At 37.5% G+C, this 21,568-nt stretch overlaps 1 protein-coding gene across 19 annotated transcripts in view; it reads right to left on the bottom strand.

The window, feature by feature from the left end:
* Nucleotides 1–21,568, bottom strand: part of PDE1C (phosphodiesterase 1C) — a 570,553-nt gene that overhangs the window by 73,143 nt on the left and 475,842 nt on the right. For all 19 annotated transcript variants that reach the window (XR_012002742.1, XR_012002743.1, XR_012002744.1 and 16 more), the window contains 6 exons: nucleotides 21,169–21,285; nucleotides 19,065–19,205; nucleotides 9,923–10,023; nucleotides 7,308–7,436; nucleotides 6,324–6,425; nucleotides 5,630–5,750 (listed from right to left, as the gene is read on the bottom strand). Coding sequence is in view for 16 of the 19 variants with exons in the window: in XM_072764662.1 (XP_072620763.1) it covers nucleotides 5,630–5,750; nucleotides 6,324–6,425; nucleotides 7,308–7,436; nucleotides 9,923–10,023; nucleotides 19,065–19,205; nucleotides 21,169–21,285 (711 nt within the window). In the remaining 3 variants the exon portion in view is untranslated. The remainder of the gene's footprint in view (nucleotides 1–5,629; nucleotides 5,751–6,323; nucleotides 6,426–7,307; nucleotides 7,437–9,922; nucleotides 10,024–19,064; nucleotides 19,206–21,168; nucleotides 21,286–21,568) is intronic.

Raw genomic sequence — 21,568 nt, forward strand, 5'->3', positions numbered from 1 at the left:
AATGTACAGTTTTCTTTCCCAGGAGAAAAAGTTATAAATATGAAGTATAAGAAAATTATTGTGATTTTGGATTTAAGATAGTATATAGTAAAGACATCTGTGTCCTTTCTTCTCAGAAATTATCCTCTCAAAGCAGGAGAGCAAGAATCAGAAACACAAATACTAGGAAAAATCTGTCCTCTCAAATCAAACTATATGAGGAATGGCTACTAAATGTTGTGAATATCAGATAAGGATGAGGTCAGATCTCCAGAGAAGAAGCCTATGGCTGAAGATCTCAGATAAAACTTGAAGAACATAGTTCTCCTGGTTCTCTCTGGTGTGAGAAGCTACCCTGGACCCTATTTAATCCCTAGGAATTGTAGAAAAAGAGAAGTTGAATGAGAAAATACATAGGCATGGCAAGAGGATGATGGATGGCAGAGATCGCTGCCCACTATTGTCTGGGAAGAAATAAAGATTAACACACACACACACACACACACACACACACACACACACAAAGCACATCCAACATTACAGAAACCTCAAAAGAAACCATGAAGAATCTCTGCTATTTTGGAATATTGCTGCTCTGGTTCCTCCTGGGCACATATCTCCTGCAAATAGTCTAAAAACAATACATTTCATTCAATGATAGTAAATAATAATTATAATAATAATAATAAAATGAAGGAGGAAGAAGGAGCACTACCATCACTACCAACAAACAAACAAAAAAAAACTTGCGAAAAGATATTTCAAGTGAAAAAGGGGGAAAAAAGGGAATAAAGGAAGAAACAAAAATAAATAAATAATGGATAGGAAATACCAGAAAAAAAATAGTGCCACCCAGTAATGATCAAACATTGTCATGAATAGAAGGAAACTCTTGAAATTATCAAGAACAGGGACTCAGGCAAACAGGAGCTAGCGGAACTCAGGAAAGATATGGAAAAGAAAAACAGAATCATGCATAAAAGAAGATTGCCTGGAAGCAGCACAAATGAGTCGTTCTTGATGAAAACAATATTAAGGGGCATGAAGGTCAGGAATGTAAAAAGCAGACCAAACAAATATCACTGATCAAAGAGTTAATGAAGATTTAAAGTTAAAATATAGACATGGAAGGAAAACAAAAGAGAGCAACACATGAACTGTTTTCCCTATAGAAGAGAACTGAACAAACGGAAGACAAAAGCATTCAAAGATTTAATCAATGTAACTTGAATCTATAGAAGAAAAGAACATGCTAGTTCCCAAGAAAAGCTATTACAGAACAATCATTACTGAAATTTATCCTAGTAAGATCAGTAAGCTTCAAAGGTAAAGTAGTAATCCTTTAGGGCACATAAGCAAAAAGATATGTCACCTAGACAGGAAAATAATTACAGCAGGGTCTCCAACCTCTCCATAGCAATATTCACAGGTGGAAGACACTTGAGTGAAATCTTAAAAAGGACTCAGGGAAAGAAAGTTTGATTAAAAAAAAAGTCTTACCCAAGCAAACTGTGGCCCAAGTAAAACAGTAGTAGAAAAATGGGCAAGTACACAAAAATGTGGTTTCATTAGCTCTTCTAGAAGAAATCGCTTGAGGAACAATGTTGGCCAACCAGTGGATGATCAACCAACACTGAGTAGATGTTAGAAAGTACCAACACTGAGTAGAACCAAGACAAGAACAACTAGAAAATTATGCTTTTGCCAGATATGCTTTCTACTGTTCTGGGTCACTTTGTTTAGCACATATCTTTTGTAAGCAGCATGTAGTACATGCCATAGAATGCTCATTTACAAAATCAGGACAATTTAGAAATAATATGCCCAACAAGTAGTAACAAGGAGTTAATTATGTTATAGAAGTGAAATGAGGAATAATGTCTGGAGGTAATGAATAAACATTGGCTTTCTGCTGTAGATGAGGATAAGAATATATCATTTAAATCTGATATATAAAATAATAGAACTATATTTAAATAACAAAGGATAGACTATAAGAATTAAACAAGTTAATAAAACCAGCTAAAATTAGATGCTGGAGAAGAGGAGAGAGGAAGCAGAAGTTTACTACTTTTTATAACAAGGAGGCAATAGATAAATAAATAAAGGATGTAGAATTTTTATCATCAAGTTAGCCACTGGAAGAACTAAAAACTATATAAAACTTCCAAGTCATCAGAAGAAATAGAGAACAAAGCAGATGGCACAGCCAATATAATGAACTATTTACGAAAAAGCTATAAAAACAGAAGGCATAATATAAAATACTATGGCATCTAAGATCAAAGATTCCCATCATTTCAATAGATATGAATACAGCTGATTTCAAATAATAAAAGAAAATAATTTTAGATGGCCTCATAAAAAAAACCTCAACTATATTCAGTGTTTAAAGGGCACACCCAAATCAAATTGTCTCTGAAAGGTTAAAGGTAAAGGCCTGTGCAACGACAAGGGTCATATTCTTAAAATGAGTCAAATTTGAATTCTAGGTAAAAGCATTAGATGAGGCAAAGAAGCAGGCTTTATAATGATAAAGGGTACAATAAATTATGACGATCTAATAATTATGAATATCCAAGAATCAAATAATACAGAATTCAACATTCACACTACATAGAAAAGAAAATAGAAACACCTGTCAACCCACAATAGATCAATTTTTCAAATGTTATATAAAATACCTAAGTGACATAATTCATAAGGTAGACATATATGGTATTCTTTGAATTCTATGCCTTGCAAGTAGAAGATGAATCTACTTTTCAAGAGCAGTGAACATTCACAAAACATTATATGGTAGGTGACAAATGATTCACAATAAAATCCAAACAATGAAAAAATTCTTTGAATTTCAATAAGCCACAAATTAATTATAAAACTAGAGAGCAAAAGAGCGCACCACTGTTAAAATATATAAACAAACACTTCTATCTGAACCAACTCTTGTGTAAAGGAAAAATCTACACCAAAATTACAGAATATTTAGGAAGGAATGATTGTGAACATATTGTATATCAGAATCTATGAGATTTATAAGAAAAAGACAAATTCCTAGCCTTATATCTTCTAATTCTAAACAGGCAGAATGAAATAAGTGAATGGATCTTCCAACTCAGGGAGTTAGCAAAAGAACAAAACAAATTCAAGCAGAACAAATGAATTAGTAAAAATGAAAATCTCATTTAAGGTATTATCAAATAAAATAAAAACTAATCAAATGATTAGCCAATTTCATAGGGAAGCAAGGGGAAAAACACTAATACATGAAATGAGAATTAGAAATGGGGAAACAACCACAGACACAGAGGATATTAAAGAATTGTAGGGGATGTTTGCAAAATATTAAAAAAAAATACCAGAAATACAGAGGAAATGAATCTCAAGACTTTTATAGCATGTATTTACCAAAGAGGCAAACTTCTACTTTTTAAAAGTCAATATTTCATTGAGAAGCACCCCAGGCCATAGCTTGGATTTTGTAAAATATGGTTATAGTACTGAAGATGTAACTTACTCTTTTAGCAAAGTATGGAAGGTCTGGTCTATCAACACTGAGGCTATGCCCTTATTTTGAATTATAGCCCAGCTTTCAAATGTAATATTTTCAAAGACTCTATAGTCCCATTGAGATTTCCCATTTGAACTGTCTGATTTAAAATCTATAGTTAAGAGCTGAGGCAACATTTCTCCTACATGGGTTACTTAAAATGGTTCATGGCATCTGGGTTAAAATATTAAGTCGATAAAAATAATTTACTGAATCATAATTACTAAAAAATGGTTCCAGTCCAGTGAGCTAACATTCCACTCCCAATAGGCAAGAAATTCAATAAGGTTATTTTCATATTGCCTCTAGCACCTTTTCATTCAATTAAAGCATATGTGTATGCAAACCAGGTTTCCTTTATGGGAAAAATTGTGCACATATTTAAGCAATTTCTCATAATCACTCACAATTAAAAGAAAGAATCACTCCTATACCTCAAACTTAAATGAATTAGCTATCACCTACCTTTGGCTATGGATTAAATACTCTCAGCCATAGGGGGTGTTATCACACAAGCAATATTAAAGAAAGCATATAATAAAATCCTTTCACTAATATTAGAAAAACAGCTTCCAGAAAATTGGCTCAAAATTAGGCCTTGATTAAGGATGAATTTGCAGTCATTCTTGTATATATAAGGCCATACCTGTATCACTCTAGTACCTCGCACACCACTGGGTTCTCCTTGAAAACAAGCCTGAGAGACCAAGCAATGACTTTGCAAGGGGAAATGCCCACATGTAGAATCGGGTACCTTAGGGTATATTCACATAACAGTTTAGAGGAACATGCGTATGTGCATGTGTTGATGTGCACCCCTAGACAGTGTGAAGGAAGTATAGAACATTTAATGCCAGAAGGACCCTAAGGAAACATATGGTTCAACCTTCTCCTAAATCCCTCCTACTGCCAGCACCTCCTAAAATACAAATCACAGATAAGACCATTGGGAACTAAAAAAAAAAAAAAAAAGACCATTGAGAACTAGAAGAGGGATTGGATTAGTCCCACAAACCAGTTGGAATAAAAGCGCCAATAAAGGGTCTTCTGGATATTGTTGAATATGCTGTTGACTCTGCTCCCACCTCATCACTAGATATTGTGTACAGTTTCAGAAGAAAAAATACACACATGTAGATGCCTCCTACAGCTTTTCCATTCAAATCAGAATCACAGAATAACAGTAATCATAGGAGTAATTTACTTCCAAAAATTGAGTAACCATTAAAAGAGCCTATCTCTTGTCAGTTTAGGGGACAAAGTTGAGACTGGCATCATGAGTAGTGTCTTGTGCAGAAGTAACTGAATTAGCTATGCTGATGTGAATTTGCTATATTTTAGGTCCTTACAGCCTGCATGTCATCTGGCTTCCAACCTCAGGACCTCATGTCTCAAAGCAAATGTTTTAGTGGCAGCTCTTGTTGGAAGACATCAGTTTTGGTACAATGCATTTATTTCTCCATTTCTCTACTTCTGTGTACCTTTTTTTTTTAATTTAATTTTAAAGTATTGCCTACTCACTAAAAACTGGCTACCCTTGTAGAAAACACAATCCTGGGTCTTAGGATGGATGTAGTACGTTTAAATATAATTGAAACAGTAGCTTCTAGTGATTTCCTGACCACAAATTGCTACACCTCACTTTGGAATCTAACTTATCCGCTCAAAAGAAACCACCCAATCAATTATAACAGATTATTATGAGTTAAAGGTTAACATCTTAATCCCACATGGTGATGCAAAAGCAACCACCATTTGGTCAACCCATTAGAATAGGAGTAAACGGGAAAGTAACCAGATGACACCTTGACCAAAAAACGGACAAAAAGAATTTTTTTTTTCCAAACAGAAATGCATAGGACAGAAATACCATAATATTCTGAGAACCAAAATTTAGGTAAGAGTCAAACATCATATGACTAAAAGGCCACACACGCGCGCGCGTACACACACACACACACACACACACACACAAGCTATGAACCCTTCCTCCCCAAAGAAAATAACTGAAATGCCAATAGTCTTCTTATAGCATTGCTGAAATATAAAACTCAGAAACTATCCAGTGCTGACAGCCCTGAGAATAGCACAACAAGGTACCTGTCTGAAGAACTCTTCTAGAAGCGACATTGTCCAGCGATGATGGAGCTCCCATGCTTTTGCTGGATGGCTTATGTCTGCTGTGTGCAGCATCAGGGATAATGCTTTTGGCTTTTCAATTCTATAAACCCAAAGGACCCAAACACATGACAAACAAACTTTCAGAACCTCAATAAGAGTTTTTAAAAATCATTAATTTCTTAATCTCTTCCCATTCTCTCGTCTCCACCCCCACTTCAGCTGAACTGGGGGGAAGCATCATTTCATCACACAGGGATATCTAACAGCTTAGTCTCCATGTTTATGGTGCTGGACACCTCATAAATGGACTCAAAACTATTTCTGGAATAATTGCATCACTCAAAAAAAACACAAACAAACAAACAAGAATCTAAGAGATTCACTCACTGGTTTTTGTTGCCCCCATACTGAGTGAATCTTTGTTCAATTTCCCGCAAGGAATGATTTTAAAATCTAATGTGGGGGGTCAAATTGTTACTGGCCCTATTATTTATTTCAACCTTGATGAGAATCTGTGATATGTACAACTGTAATGCCCTCTCCTCAACCATCCCCACATGGTGAGACCATTCAAGGAAGCTCTCTGAAGGAGGGACACTTCAAAGGTGCAAAAACATGGACAAGAACCAGTTCAAACACCTATAAAAACACATGATGTCACAGGTCCACTCACGCTTCTGGCTGTTGCAGAGCAGTCTTCATTGCTTTGATTTGTTGGAAATGACAGGACATGTCTGTGGCCATCACCATCTCAATTACCAAGGTCCGAAACTCCCTTTCAGGGACACCCCGTGAAGAGAGAAGCACGGAAGTAAAAAAAAAAAAAAAAAAAAGGAAAGTAAAAATTTGTTTATATTTTTTGCCACTTCTAAGCAAAATCAGTTAATGGTGACATTTCTAATCAACTTGAACCATTTAGGTGAATTTTTTTTTTTAGGAGGAATAAGTGAAGGTTAAGGATTAAGGAATCATTTTTTTAGGAATATGACATGTGGAACATACATATCAGTAGGGCTTACTTTTCTGAATCTTTACATAATGGCTAGCACAATGAACAGCCAAGCATTTAATTATAATATAAGTACTATTTGCATCACAGTAGGTTCAGAACTTTATAAAGATTTAAATGGTTTTGTCTCTAATCTTTGAAATATCTTGACCTATATTTATAGCTACAAAGCCTTGCAGGCTTGCTATATACATACATTACAATATGTGCTAAGCATTTTAAATGGATTATATCATTTACTATAACATTAAATCATGAGGTAAATTTTATTATCTATTTTATAGAAATTAAATTTTACAACAGTATGAAGGGTTAGGTAACTTCCTAAATGCCATACAACTAGTAACTATGTCCATATTCAAACTCAGGTGTGCCTAAATTCATTCAGAGACACACGGTGTCATTTAGGCAACAGAATTAGATATCCATGATTTGTTTTGAGTGCAAAAATGATTTCCTTAGCAAATTTTGAAAGATTTTTAAAAGACGTTCAAATCAAATAGAAGGTGAAGAACAAATGTTAAATGAAAAAACTCAGATTTAAGAAGCTAAGACAAAAGCAATACCAGTTTCCTAAGGTAAAAAAACAGCAGGTATTTCCAAAATGCCTACAATATATTTGATATTGAATATCTATCTCATCCTTACCTCCAGTCATCCTTTGAGAGGTTGATCAAAATATTCATTTCCTCATCCTCTTGCAGAAGGCGATAGGCTGCACTTAAATGGTGATTTTCTAATACAGACCTATCATTGTACAGAATAGCAGGGTCAGACCTGAACAGAAAGACAAAATAGTTTAGGATGTTTAACGGTTGAGATTTTTCAGGTAACTCTCTCAAGCTAGAATGCACCACCTTTTTTCCTATGTTTAACAATTATATTTGCCCCCATGCCATTATGTCAACCAATTAACTAAAACCAACACCACAAATCATCAATAGGTATTTGTAGGGTATTTAAATGTTAATATGTTAATGTGAAATATGTGATATCCAACTGTAGGACTCTCTGAAAGCTGTTCCATAACCAGATCTCAGTGATCTCTACTAGTAGCATAGGTGGATTTCATAAAACACGGGTCAACTCAAATGTCCTTGTATTTTCTGGAATGCTTTTAATTTTTAAAAATTTTATTCAGTGAAAGAATTTATTTATTATTGTTATAATTCTCTGAACACATACCACCTGTTAGGTAGAGTCTGCCAAGTGCCTCTGGTAGTACCTTGATCTTAATTTTGCCATGTGGAAGCCATGTGTATAAAATTGAGAGTAAAGAATATAAGGATTATATGATAGTTGCTAGTCACTTATTCATAGACCATTGCACCAAACACAGAGCTGTACACTGCCTTAGATTATTATAACTTATTTGTTTCTCATCAAGGAAGTGGAGACTCAGTGATGTAAAATGACTTCCCAGACCACGGTGCCTACGGGTCAGGTTTGGGATGAAGGCAAGGTCTTCTGACACTTCGCCCACTGCTCCTCACAATAACTTGTGCCTGTCACTGGCCAAACTTTGGGATATAGCTAGTATACCTTTAAAGTGTCAAGCTTAACATATCATCAAGGGACAAAGAACTTGGTTACAGATTTAGTTTGCTGTATAGGGATCACACAGGCTGAGATGCTTTGAATAAAGTTCTATTAAAGAAGGCCAATATTTCCATTTTATTCCGAACCAAGCGTAACGGAATCCACTGAAATTTTCCTACTCCTATGGAGATAACACAAAATGCGCAAACCCCATGGTGAAAGGTCTTATCTTGTATCTGCTAAGTAAGGTTCCCACTGATGTGTATTTTGTGATGGTAAGCTCTTTTCCAGCTGCTGTAATGAAGCCATTTCCTCTGAGTTGAGATGGGTTTTGATATTGGTCTCCAGCAAAGACTCACATACAGTTGCTCTAACCGCCTCTCTTTCTTCAGCAGGTGCTAATCATCGCACCCTCAGTCCTCAGAGCAAAGATCCCACTCATAGATATCCAGTCAACAGAGCTGCTCTGTGGAATTCCCCGTATTTAAAGCCCTTGAAACAGAACCACAAAAGGCTGCTTCCCAGCAGCTGAGGCTCCCCTCTGAGAGGAAGCGGGGAGTAGACAATGAAGCTAATGGCTTAAATCCTTTTGTCTGCTGACATTCTATTGAAATTCCCCTTCTGAACAGAGATCAAACAATACTGCCTTCTTTTGTGTACCTCATAATTAAGTGTTCGGTTCATTAAATAAATGTAGATTGATTTAATGAACACAAACCTATCTGGACTATGCACCTGCTTTTTCAAGTGAAACCTCAAGTATTTATTTGGTTTTAAATTCTCATTGCTCCCCACTACATTCTTCCTCTTAGACATGCCATCTTTCACCAAATTCTAGCTTCTCTTGATTACTATGTCAAGGCCCAATTAACCCTATTAGAGTCTCTCCAGTTTCATATAACTGTCTTAAGAGAAGGTATGTTATTAGGTTAGGACAGGACAGATGAAGTTTCATCCTAAATGGAAAAGACAATTGACTGGTACTGCTTGCCTAGAATGCTGTGTCGAGAGGAATACTGAGGATAAAAATGAAACTTGGTTAAAAAAAAATTGATTAGTGATGTCTGTTATAGTCAAGAGGTTCAGAGTCAGGTACCTGGACCCATACTTAATACCAACCCCCCCACCCAGAGATTTGTGTTCACCTGTGCAGTTCATCATAGTGGGTACACAGGTTATCTATGGCGAGGGCTGTCTACATGAGACAACCCAGCTCCCCAAACCCTCTGCCAGGGAGCAATGCGAGCACTAAACAGAACAAGGATGAAATCAGGAAGGAGAAGAGTGTCCCTAGAATCCCAGAGGCCATAGGGCAAGAAGGCCCAGTTATCATATATGTCAACAGAAACACCCTGATCCTGGGCCATCCTCGCTGATGCAGTCTACATGATAACTGCACCTTTACGTAAATTCTTCTACCACCTAGTAGAAATAGGTAGCGTATGCACATTATATATATAAGTAAATAAATAGCTAGCATTAGAATAGAGAAGAAAAGGATATTCATATACTATGTGAATAACATACGAGAATTGGGCGCAGACCGGTTCTCAAACTAAATCTTGATCAAAGCTGACCAGGCTGATCTCTTGTCGAAAAGTTCCTTTCTTCAGAAATGCAAAATAGAGTAACCATGCAAAAGAAAGACAGCTAACACCTTTCTGACTTCTAAAACTCTACCCCTGACCCCTCCTGCCTCCTCTCCAAACATCCAACATCCTCACCGTGTCTGAATGTGGAAATTGTTGGTGGTTCCGGTGTGCTCATAGTCGTGGATGGCAGCTGAGAAGATTATAGCAAAGATCTCCAGCTCTGTCAGCCAGTTCTGAAAGGGAGATTGCAGGGCAATCAGATAATCTGTTTCTTTCTCAGAGAAAGTCCTCAGCTTGCTGACAACACACGCGCGTTGTTGCCTTTCCACCCTGCAGCTGGTGCGCTATTGCCAAACACACGTTTTTTGATGGATGGATTTTTTTTTCTCCCTAGAAGGAGGCTGGGGGGCATGTGATTTGGAAGTAGCACACCCAGCGAGGTTGAAAAAGTGAACTAGTAGTTTCATTTTTTTTTCAAGGAAGCAAAAAACAAGGAACATGAAGACTTTAAAAACCCTCATTGTATTCGTTCCCAAATTCCAAGTAAATTCCTACATAGACAAAGAAAAAAAATTAAGAATTTCAACACAATACCAAGAACTAAGCGTAACAGAAAACCTAATGTCTCTCTATTAGAGAGTGGGTAGGTAGACACATGGGAAGATGACACCTGGCCTTCTGCCTTATGCATGCTGATGTCTGAAAAGACCACCCCCATCCACACCACCAAAACTGGCTGTAGTTCAAGGTTCTCAGATTGTGTTCCCTGGATCATCAGAGGTAGCGTCACCTGGCAGCTTGTCAAAAATGGAAATCCCACCTCAATCCCACCAAATCAGAAACTCTGGATTTTACCACCAATCTGTGTTTTACCAAGCAATCCAGATAATTCTGATGTATGCTAGTATTTGAGAACCACTGCATGTTTAAAGTTTCCATAACTGACTTCCTCTTCCATGACTATAGATTCATTGATGCCTCCCAACCTTCCTGTAAACCATACTACTCAATGCCCACATGACCGAACATCCATGACTGCTAGCCCAACCTTTGGGACCCTCAGCTCACTTTTGTTACCAGTTGAAGTGATACTTACAAGTTCCAGTGTGGTTTATTCCAAACACTGTTTTGGAATAAAAACAGTTTTGGAAAAAAGACTGTTTTGGCAAGTTGCACTTGTTGTTATAGTTATGTAACTAAATATGACATAAAACCAATAAAATACAAACATGAAAGTGGAGCTGTTCGCCTATAGAAGGCACTGAGGGGGGGCACTTGACGGGATGAGTACTGGGTGTTATTCTGTATGTTGGCAAATTGAACACCAATAAAAATAAATTTATTATTAAAAAATAAATAAATATTAATAAATTAAAAAAAGAATCTAAGTTCAATGATTTGGACAGTCACTAAGAGGCTGCTGTCAAAACAGGTGTGGTGAGTGTGAAACAGAATAAAATAATTATAAAAATGTAGATCAATTCTGCACTCAGTTTGCTTCATGAGTATCTTTAAGTTCACATTTCACTTTGAAGAAACAAAACTAAAATTTTTAGATAGGGTCAGGGTTAAAGCAAGACTGATATGAGTACCCAAATCAGCAGAATTCAGAAACTAAAGAGGTCAGAATTAAAGATTAGTGAATAGAATATATTTAATTTGGGGGCACCTGGGTGACTCAATGGTTGAGCATCTGTCTTTGGCTTAGGCCGTAATCCTGGGGTCCTGGGATTAAGTCCCACATCAGGCTCCCACAGGGAGCCAGCTTCTCCCTCTATGTCTCTGCCTCTCTCTGTCTCTCATGAATAAATAAATAAAAAATTTTAAAAATTGACTTAAGTTAGTAGAAAATGATTAAGAATGGACACATACAGGGGAGCCCCGGTGGCCCAGTGGTTTAGTGCCACCTTCAGCCCCAGGGCGTGATCCTGGAGACCCGGGATCGAGTCCCACATCCGACTCCCTGCATGGAGCCTGCTTCTCTCTCTGCCTGTGTCTCTGCCTCTCTCTCACTCTCTCTCGCTCTCTTTCTCTCTGCTGTCACGAATAAATAAGAGCAAATTAAAAAAAAAAGGATGGACACAAACATTTTTATAATTCCCACCTTAACTTTTTAAAATTAACTACTAATTTTAATATTCATCTTGAAAATTTCCTGAGAATTATTACCTTTTTAAGGATCACTAAAAGCAAAATAAATAAACTACATAACAACCGATAGAAAAGAAAAAAGACTCTACAGTAAGGAAAAGCATAAGCATAGTGATAACTCAGGGTAAAATAAGCCCATGCTTTTGAAAATGATTTCTAGTAGAATTCAGCATGAGATGTCAGGAAACTTTTTGGCATCTCTGATATCGCACCTCAAAAATACAAGCTGATCTATCGGAAACAGGAAGACATAAAGAAAAAAGCAGACTAAGATGAAAAACCAACAAAATGAAATGCCAGTTTAAGATAATTAAGATCTGCAAGTAAACTGAAGATATAAAGCCTACCCTAGAAGCAGTGAAGGGCTTTCTTAACGCGATTAGTGACTACGGGGCCTCGTGTTGTGCCAGAAGCTACTCCAGGCATTTTGCACATAGAAACTCATGCCAGACACACAACTCCACAAGGGTAGGTACTAGATGAGAAACCTGAAGCTGGGAAAGGTTTAGTAACTAACCCAAGGTCACACAGCTAGTCATGTGAATAGCCTCGAGAGTTCCTGCTCAATCTTTCTCACATTTCCTTTTGGTCATGGTTCATGTGTTTTCTCCATTTTGCATAAAATTAGAAGTATAATTTTATATTTTTCTTTATATTTTCCATGCATGTTTTACACACTTGTTCTTGATATCATTCTCATTTTGGCAATGTCTTTCTTTTCCTTCCCTGTACCCTGGTACTACCCATTAGACTTGACTACCTCTACCTACCCCCACTTCCCCCCGACCAATATATCTCTTTCTCCAAACTCATGCAAAGTTAACTTAACATTTTAAAATAAGATTATGAGGCTACCTTGGAGCTAGTCGAGCCATGCTTGGAACAGAACTTCTAAAATGACAAATATGTCTGGAACACTATAGTACAAGGCTTTTTCTGTTGGCTATAAGTAGGATCTCTGCAAGCACATAGCTCTTCCTAAAACTGAAGGTGTTTATACTCGAGATGACACTGAATTCTGTCTAGGCAAGACAGTGCTCACGAGTACAACGGAAAGATGACTCCTGGTGGCAAACCCAACAAAACCAGAGTAGTCTGAGGAAATGTACCTTATACTCATGGAAACAGTGACATGATTCATGCCAGATCCCAAAGCAACCTCTCTGCTAAGGCCTTTGGACACAGAACTCATGTTATGCTGTACCCTTCGAGGATTAAAACTCATGGAAAAAGAAATAAATAAAAAATGTAGATATTTTTTCTATTGTGAAATAAATAAATCAGTAAGTCAATCAATAAAAGGATTATGACTGAGAGCCAATATACCATGTAAATAAATCTGAATCATAGGGCATCAACCTAGACTACAGGTGTCTAAATAACTACATAATCATGGTTCTCACAGTAACTTCTCCCTTTTACCCAAACACACCAACAAGATCCTATCTTACATATAACCTACTTTTAATAAACCAAAATCAACAAATGATTTCTTTATTTTTAAAGATTTTATTTATTTATTCATGAGAGACACAGAGAGAGCAGAGACATAAGCAGAAGGAGAAGCAGGCTCCCTGCAGGAAGCATGATGCAGGACTTGATCCCAGAGCCCCAAGATCACACCCTGAGCCTAAGGCACTCAACCACTGAGCCATCCAGGGCCTTCAACAAATGATTTAAATAAACAAATAACAAAAAATAAAACCATAGCCTTTTAAAAGTCATTTTAACACCTTGCTTTTCAAAAAACCCTGTGGATGCTTAGAAATCAGTTCTGCTGTTTGAGGATAAGAAGAAAGGACAGATGGTATCTGGCACAAAAAGAAGGAAGGAAGGAAAGAGGGAGGGAAGAAAAAAGAGAAGTAGAAAGGAGGAAGTAAAGGAGGGAGTGAGGAAGGGAAGGAGAGAAAAAGAGAAAGAAAAAAAGAAAGATAAAAAAAGAAGATAAATATCTTCACCCAGGGGCCGTGAAGATTGGACAGAACAAGAAACGGAAGTGTGCATTTCCAGAAAAATGAACACAGGAGCCAATCCCAGTGTCAAAAGATGATTCATCATGAGTAAGGAAATGATTCCCTTTAGTGGAGAGGCAGTTAGAACTAATTGAGCCCTGTAGTGTCAGGCATTAGAGGTTACAGTGAGGAACACAAACCAGGTCCAAGGGGCAATAAAGTTTACATGCAAAAGTAACATGGTCAGCATGCCACTGAGGGGGAGAAATAAGAGCAGTACTTTTGGATGGTAAGTCCTTATAGGACGTATAGACAACTTGGAGAAAGAATCCATATGGGTTAGCAATTAACTGAATGCAGGAGGGAGGAAGAGGTCGCAGTCAAGGAGAAGAATGAATTAAAGATAATCCTAACATTCCTAGCCTGAGTGACAAAAGTGCAAAACGAAACAAAAAAAAAAAAAAAAAAAGATGGGTGGCATCATTAATAGAGACAGAGATGAGAAGTTTTGAGGGAAACGAGGCTTCATTTTTTTAAAAGATTTTATTTATTTCTTTGAGACAGAAAAAGAAAGCATGAGCCTGGGAGGGAGAGGAGGGGAAGAGGGAGCTGGAGAAGCAGACTCCCCACTGAGCATGGAGCCTGATGGGGGTTTCCATCCCAGGATGCTGGGATCATGACCTGGGCTGAAGGCAGATGCTTAACTAACTGAGCCACCCAGGTGCCCTTCAAGGCTTCATATTTTAATATGGTCCAGATTTCCACCTAGGGAATCCAGGTTCACCTCTCTATTCTATGGACCTCTGATTAGTAACCTTCACTGTATTAGTGTTTTGTCATCAAATGTAACATTAGAAAGTGTTACAAAAGAGGGCAAAGATCATGGGGTCCAAAATTCTGCTGACCACAAACACTAATAAAATTATTTAACACTCTTTTTTATAAAGATTTTATTTATTTATTCAGGAGAGACACAGAGAGAGAGGCAGAGACATAGGGAGAGGGAAAAGCAGGCTCCCTGTGGGGAGCCTAATGCAGGACTTGATCCCAGGATCCCAGGATAATGACCTGAGCCAAAGGCAGACACTCAACTACTGAGCCACCCAGGTGCCCCTATTTAGCACTCTTTAGCCATTTAGTGTTTCCCATATAAATATAATGATGGCATTTATGACCAAAAGAACAAGATACATAGCCTCTCACTTCTAAAAAAAAAATACACAAAAGGAAAATTAATGGCACTTGCTTGACAAAAGCAATGAAAGGGGCCAACAGATGGCTTTGGATGTTGGAATCTTTTGACCTAAATCACAATTTGACTGGAGCTCAGAGTCTGATTCAAATTTATTCAATCAACAACTTTTCAGTCTAATTCTGTTCAAAGATTTTTCCCTTAAAAGTGGGCAAAATAATTCCAAAAGGATCCAAGCATATTCTTGGCGGCTAAGTAATGCAATAATGAGTAGTATAAATAGATTACAATGAGTAATACTGTTGATGTTGAAGCCCAGACATTACTTTATCAATTGGATGTTTTGATTCCCTATGTGTCTTACAGTTTATAAAACTGAAATGATTTAAAGCATTTCCCCCTCTTGGTTTGTAATGAAAGGTTAGAGTAACAATATGTTCTCCATTCATCAGTGGAGAATGCTCTCCACTGTTTCTGTACACTCGCAATGAAAGAGGTTTGTTTTGAGCTGCATTTCCAAGAGAGAGTGGGTGGGAAGTAGTTTCTATATTTAAGAATGATTCTGAATATGGCCTGAATTGATAATGAAAATTCAATGGCAAATGAGCTCATTTAAGAACAGCACGCGGTACATCATGATCATTGGCTGCTATAATATAACATTTGTGTTAATGATAACTTCCATTAGCATAAATACTCGGGAATTTTTGAGGGCTAAAAAAGCTGTGTATGATTCACTTTTATATCTCCATAGGACACTGTATACAGCAGGTACTAACTAAATATATATTGAATAGATGAGTCGAAAGCACATCTACACATCTATGTTGATCCTTACCATGATATGATACTTTCTAGTAGCACATGAGGATACTGAGTTATAAGAATATCAGGGGGGATCCCTGGGTGGCGCAGCGGTTTGGCGCCTGCCTTTGGCCCAGGGCGCAATCCTGAAGACCCGGGATCGAATCCCACATCGGGCTCCCGGTGCATGGAGCCTGCTTCTCCCTCTGCCTGTGTCTCTGCCTCTCTCTCTCTCTCTCTCTGTATGACTATCATAAATAAATAAAAAAAAATTTTTAAAAAAAATTAAAAAAAGAATATCAGGGGATCTCTTTTTTCCCCCCCACAGGCACTGTAGAAGTATGGCTAAATTTTTAAATGCACGGCATCAGAAGTCAGTCCTGGGATCAAATCTTAGCTCAGCTCCTCTACTTGTTTGCTTGGGCCACCATAACAAAATGTCACCGACTAGGCGGTTTAAACCAAAGAACTTCATTTTCTCACAGGTCCGGAGGCTAGAAGTCCTAGATCAGGGTATTGGCAGGGCTGATTTCCGGTGAGAACCCTCTTCCCAGGTTGCAGATGGTCATTGTCCTGTGTCCTCACATGGTCTTTCCTCCATGCGTGTGCATGTCTGCAATCTTAATCTCACTGGAGATTAGGACTTTTGACAATATAAACTGGGGGTAAGAGGTGACAAAATTCCACCTAGGACAGAGACTTTATAATGGGGCAATCTTAACTCTGTGAATGGGTTTCCTCTTCCTTTTCTACTGAATATGTGTCACTTTCTTGTCGATTCTTTTATATAATCCAGATCTTAATCCTTGCTCTCTATTTTCCTCCAGTACTTACAGCATTACGATGATTCTTTTTATCCTACAGTTTTTAATTATAATATACTCAGTTTAATCAATATTTTATGTAACTTTTGTGTCTTGAGGTTTATGTAAGAAATAAACATTCTCAAATTTTCTTCTAATATGATCAAATTTTAACCCATTTGTCTCATATTTGGTAACTGATGTAAAGTGGAACAAAATTCTTTCCCCAAATGAACAATAGTTCCCAGAACATTTTTGAACTGAGTCACTTTCCCTGTAATGTTGTTGGTTATAGATGTGTCCTTACCTTCTCACTTGAACTCTTTCTTCATTATACTCTAGTCAGTGCTCCATCCTCACCAAAGCACTGAGACCACTCATGTCAAGGGCACTAATGACTTCCATGTTGCCAAAGGCAGTGGTCACTTGTCTATTCTCATCCTACTTGACATTTTGGCATGTCCCATACAATTCACTATTCTCTTGTAAAGTGCTTACTTTCCTTGGTTTCCATAACTCCACACTCTCTTGGTTTTTATTCCAATGTCACTGACCACTCCATTTTAGTTACTCTTGTTGGCTCTAATTCTTTACCTTTATTTGATCTTATTTTATTTCAAGATTTTATTTATTTATTTGAGAGAGAGCATACACAAGCAGGGGGAGTGGCAGAGGGAGAAGGAGTGAAGCAGACTCTCTGAGGAGCAGGGAGCCCAACATGAGGCTCAATCCCAGGATCTCAGGATTATGACCTGAGCCAAAGGCAGATGCTTAACCAACTGAGCCACCCATGCACTCCTCTTTACCTTCTTTTTAAACTCTCAACTATGGCAGGACTCACTGCAGAGCCCCTAGGACAGCTATTTTATCTACATCCAATTTAGGCCTTTCATTTGACCTAATAATCTATAATTGATTTTATTGCTTTTTAAAAAAGAGATGGTCAAATTATTTTCACAGAATACTTCCTCAACTTTTTAAGACACTACATTGTGTTGGCTGAGCCCTCCAGAAAAAATGCTCAATAGCAACACTAGTGTGGCCATCCCTGTTTTGCTCCATGCTTTCACGGAATTACCATTAACTAAATCTGCTCTATGTTCCTGGAAAAATTGTTTACCACACTGAACAGGTCCCCTTGATAGTTCTTCTATAATTTAAAAAATTATTGCTTTTTAAAATAATATTTTTAAGAAGCCTGCTTTACAATAAGGAAAAACTGAGAATTGTTGAGAGCTTTCAGGGAAATCCAGCAAAGTTTTACTAACGACAATTCCTAACTATTGAGTTTCCTTCAGGAGGCAGACAGAGCACTTCATATATTTGATAGTTTATTCCTAACTACCACAGTATTTCTACAAGAAAGAATATTTTTCACCATTTTAAAAATGAGGAAATCCTGACTCAGAGATTTAGGTGATTTATCATAGGTCACTAAATCTAATAAGTAATTACTCAAGGATTTATATCCCACTCTATCTCACTCCAATGGAACACTCCTCCCACTGTGTTCCATTTTTAATTCATTAAGATATTAGACAAAGTCTTTCAACATGCCCTAGAGGAAAAAAATAACAAATGTGTTCAGTTTATGGGCTAATTAATAATCATAGCCAAACAATGTCTACCTTGGTGTCAACTCTGAAGATTGCAAAGGAAAAAGTCATAGAAACTTAACACAGAGACCTAGCTATTTGTCACTAATAGCTGTATCCTGTAAAAGTAATAGCTTTCATCAAGGCAAAGAGGGAAAAGGCACAGATAACCAAGTTAAACAATGGATGCCAGTTCATACAATGGATCACAGAACACAGACTCAAAAACATCTAAAGAGCTGAAATGTTGGGCCAAAACAAGTAAGAAAAATTTCAAATGATTAGAAGTAAAGATTGCCCTTTAGGTCAAATGAATTGCACACACATAAAGAGGATGAGATTAACTGCAAACCTTGTGAAAAAGATCTAATGGTTTAAACCAAAAGCTAACTTTGTGGAATGTGGTTGTCAGGCATACTTGATATGATTTCAGTATGCATGGATAGCATTGTGTTGGACTATAGCAAGAGGTTGATAATACCACTCTCCATACCTGGAAATACATATTTAGTTCTAGAAATTATCTTTAATTTGGCCATAGTCTAATAAAGATGCAAGTCACTACCACATATTTATTTCAAGTCCAGGATGGAAAAAGTATCAGAGGCAATTAGGAACCCCAAGACCTTTGGTGATTGATTAGGCAATTCCTGGGGAGCAGAAAGGCCACACATCAATGCACTTCTTGTGGACCCAACCTCAACAGAATAGGAACAGCCTCTAATAAAAAGTCACCACATCTTTTTGTGTAATCTAAGAGTTCATATCGATACTTACCGCTACTCCTGTCTTATAAAGGAGGTAATGCACAGTCTGTGTAACATCGGCAGCATGCATTAAATTGTGGTAAGGATTTTTATGTTTGCTGTATCCCACTTCCAGGGCCTCCACAAATGAGACAAGTGCAGAAATGGGGATCTGGAAGAGAGCAGTAAGGTTAAGTAGCCAGTGATTTGATAACTAAGTGAGGAAGCAGAAACCTAAGGCACCTGAGCTGCTGCTTTCTGGAAACATAACATACCACATGAAGAAATAGGAACTTTACAAGATTAGTGAGAATTACTGAAGAAATCATCAGATTATTTTAAAATCTCACAGGAAGTCCTTGGTTCAAGAACAATCCGCCCTATACATTTTTTGTTGTTGTTGTTTTCAGTCCAGAACCCCAGGAGAATGAAACAGAATCATCTCAAAAGCAGTTAGGGCAGAAAGGTATGTGTTCATCTATTTCTCAAGCAAATGTTCAAGTCTTTTATTTCTTGAGAAATAAATGGATCCATACCGTGTAGCATATCTCATTTATTTTGTGGAAAAACATAAATTACCTAAATGTTGTAAGGTATAAATTGATTGCAAAACAAATACAAGCTGCCACTTCCCGAAAACTGTGCCCTTTAGAAGGAGTGATTGTATGCACTGGACACATGGAAAAAACAAAACAAAACAAAACATGTGATATCCCGTTATATATGAGAACAGAAACCAAATGTGTTCTTATGTCTATTACTTGGCAATTTATTATTGTTGCATTGCCATTTGGAATAACATTTACTACTAGTTTAATTCCTTTTCTGTCTGAAATATGTATAATATACATATCTTCTTTCTCTATGTGGCAGAAAATAAAGAACAACTGTAAAATATCTGTACAAGAGAAGGGGACCCTGAAAACATTCACTGGATTTCTTTTCTGGATTAATTCCTTGGCTTAGGGCTAATTATCAAATACAACACTAGGGGAAAAAGAGAGAGTATGTTTTCCAGGAGATTAATAATTATGGTAGGAAGAAAAAAAAATAAGGAAAACACTGTATATTAATGTTTCATGAGAGTCTATAACATGTTCTTCCTTAACCACATCCTTCCATATTTACCATCTCTGGGTTTTTTAAAAACTTAAATATTGCTTCTCTTATGTCAGAGATTAGTTAATTATCATTTTCAAAAATGAATATCCAATAAGCCCAGGTTCTTTGGGCTGTTCATGAGAGGTCCATGAGCCACTGAAATGCTACGTAAAGGTATGTGTACATGCACAAGAGCTTTGTTCTCTGGAAAGGGTCCTGAGCATCCATCAGATTTTCAGGCAGATTTCTGACACAAAGAAATTAAGAACCACTGCCATAAAGCATTTATGGCTATGTAAAAATATGCCCCCAAGTACATAGTCCTTAGGAAAGTGATAAAGAACTGTGCTGTCTACAGAAATCAATACGTTATATTCACAAAACCCTGCATTTTCCAGACGCTCATCAATACGACGAGAGATATGATAGATGTTGCCAGATGAATGCACAGATTCCCTGGAGAATCTGGCCTGACCTCTAGAGTCCATGGTATTAGAAAGCAGAAGGGATTGAAAGCTAGAAACAATTCATGCTCTTTACTTAAAGATGAAGAATTAATTTGAAGCACGAATGGCTGGGAAATACCAATGATCTGTCATGGATGATAAGTGAGAGCATTTGTCTGAATTTGAGCCAAGTAGTGGGAAAAAAAGTTTGCAGAGACAGCAGATGCACACTGTCTCCATTACTGTCTCCGCACCAGCAGTGGTCTCAGTACATGATATCAGGCTGATAGGAGATCTGTGGGCAGAGCCATAGAAGAGTCCCACTAGTCCGCACTTTGGGCTGTACTTCCAGGAAGACTCGGATCACACTGTGTGCTTCTGGCCTCTCACCTGCTGTGAGCCCCACCCGGCAAGGGCTTAAGTCAAAGTTCCCACCACCAGGGAGCTCAGGGCAGCAGCTCTCTGGATGATGCTTCCTAAGTCACTCATAGCATTTTTCAGTGTAAATTCAAAGGATTCCCTTGGTCTTAGCCCAAAGGTCATGGAAGGATAGACAAATGCATGCAGTGTTTAAGAGTAGGCACTGACCTTGAAACGGCTGATCAGATCATAACGTGTGAGTAATTCATAGAAAATGAATTTCAGTGCATGATCTCCACTGGCTTCATTGAGGGAAAAGACATCAAAGGACCACTTGTCCACATCCTGTGTGGTTGAGTAGAGAGAAAGAATGCATTAGTCCACAGCCACTTGCACAGTTACCAGTTTCCCCGCTTGGGAGTCACCCTGCCACCCTCACCCAGGATTTCATAGCCCAGTCTCTAACACCATTTCTGCCCTCAAACTTTTCCCAACTTGCCAGACCTGCATAGCACTTACTGATAAAATAATGAAATAGTCTTACTACTTAAAACAATAGCTGTAATTTATTGAGTGCCTATCATATGCTAGGCATTGTGATCAGTGATAAATATATAATATATCCTGA

Source organism: Vulpes vulpes, chromosome 7, assembly GCF_048418805.1.
Source record: "Vulpes vulpes isolate BD-2025 chromosome 7, VulVul3, whole genome shotgun sequence".
Classification (NCBI taxonomy): Eukaryota; Metazoa; Chordata; class Mammalia; order Carnivora; family Canidae; genus Vulpes; species Vulpes vulpes.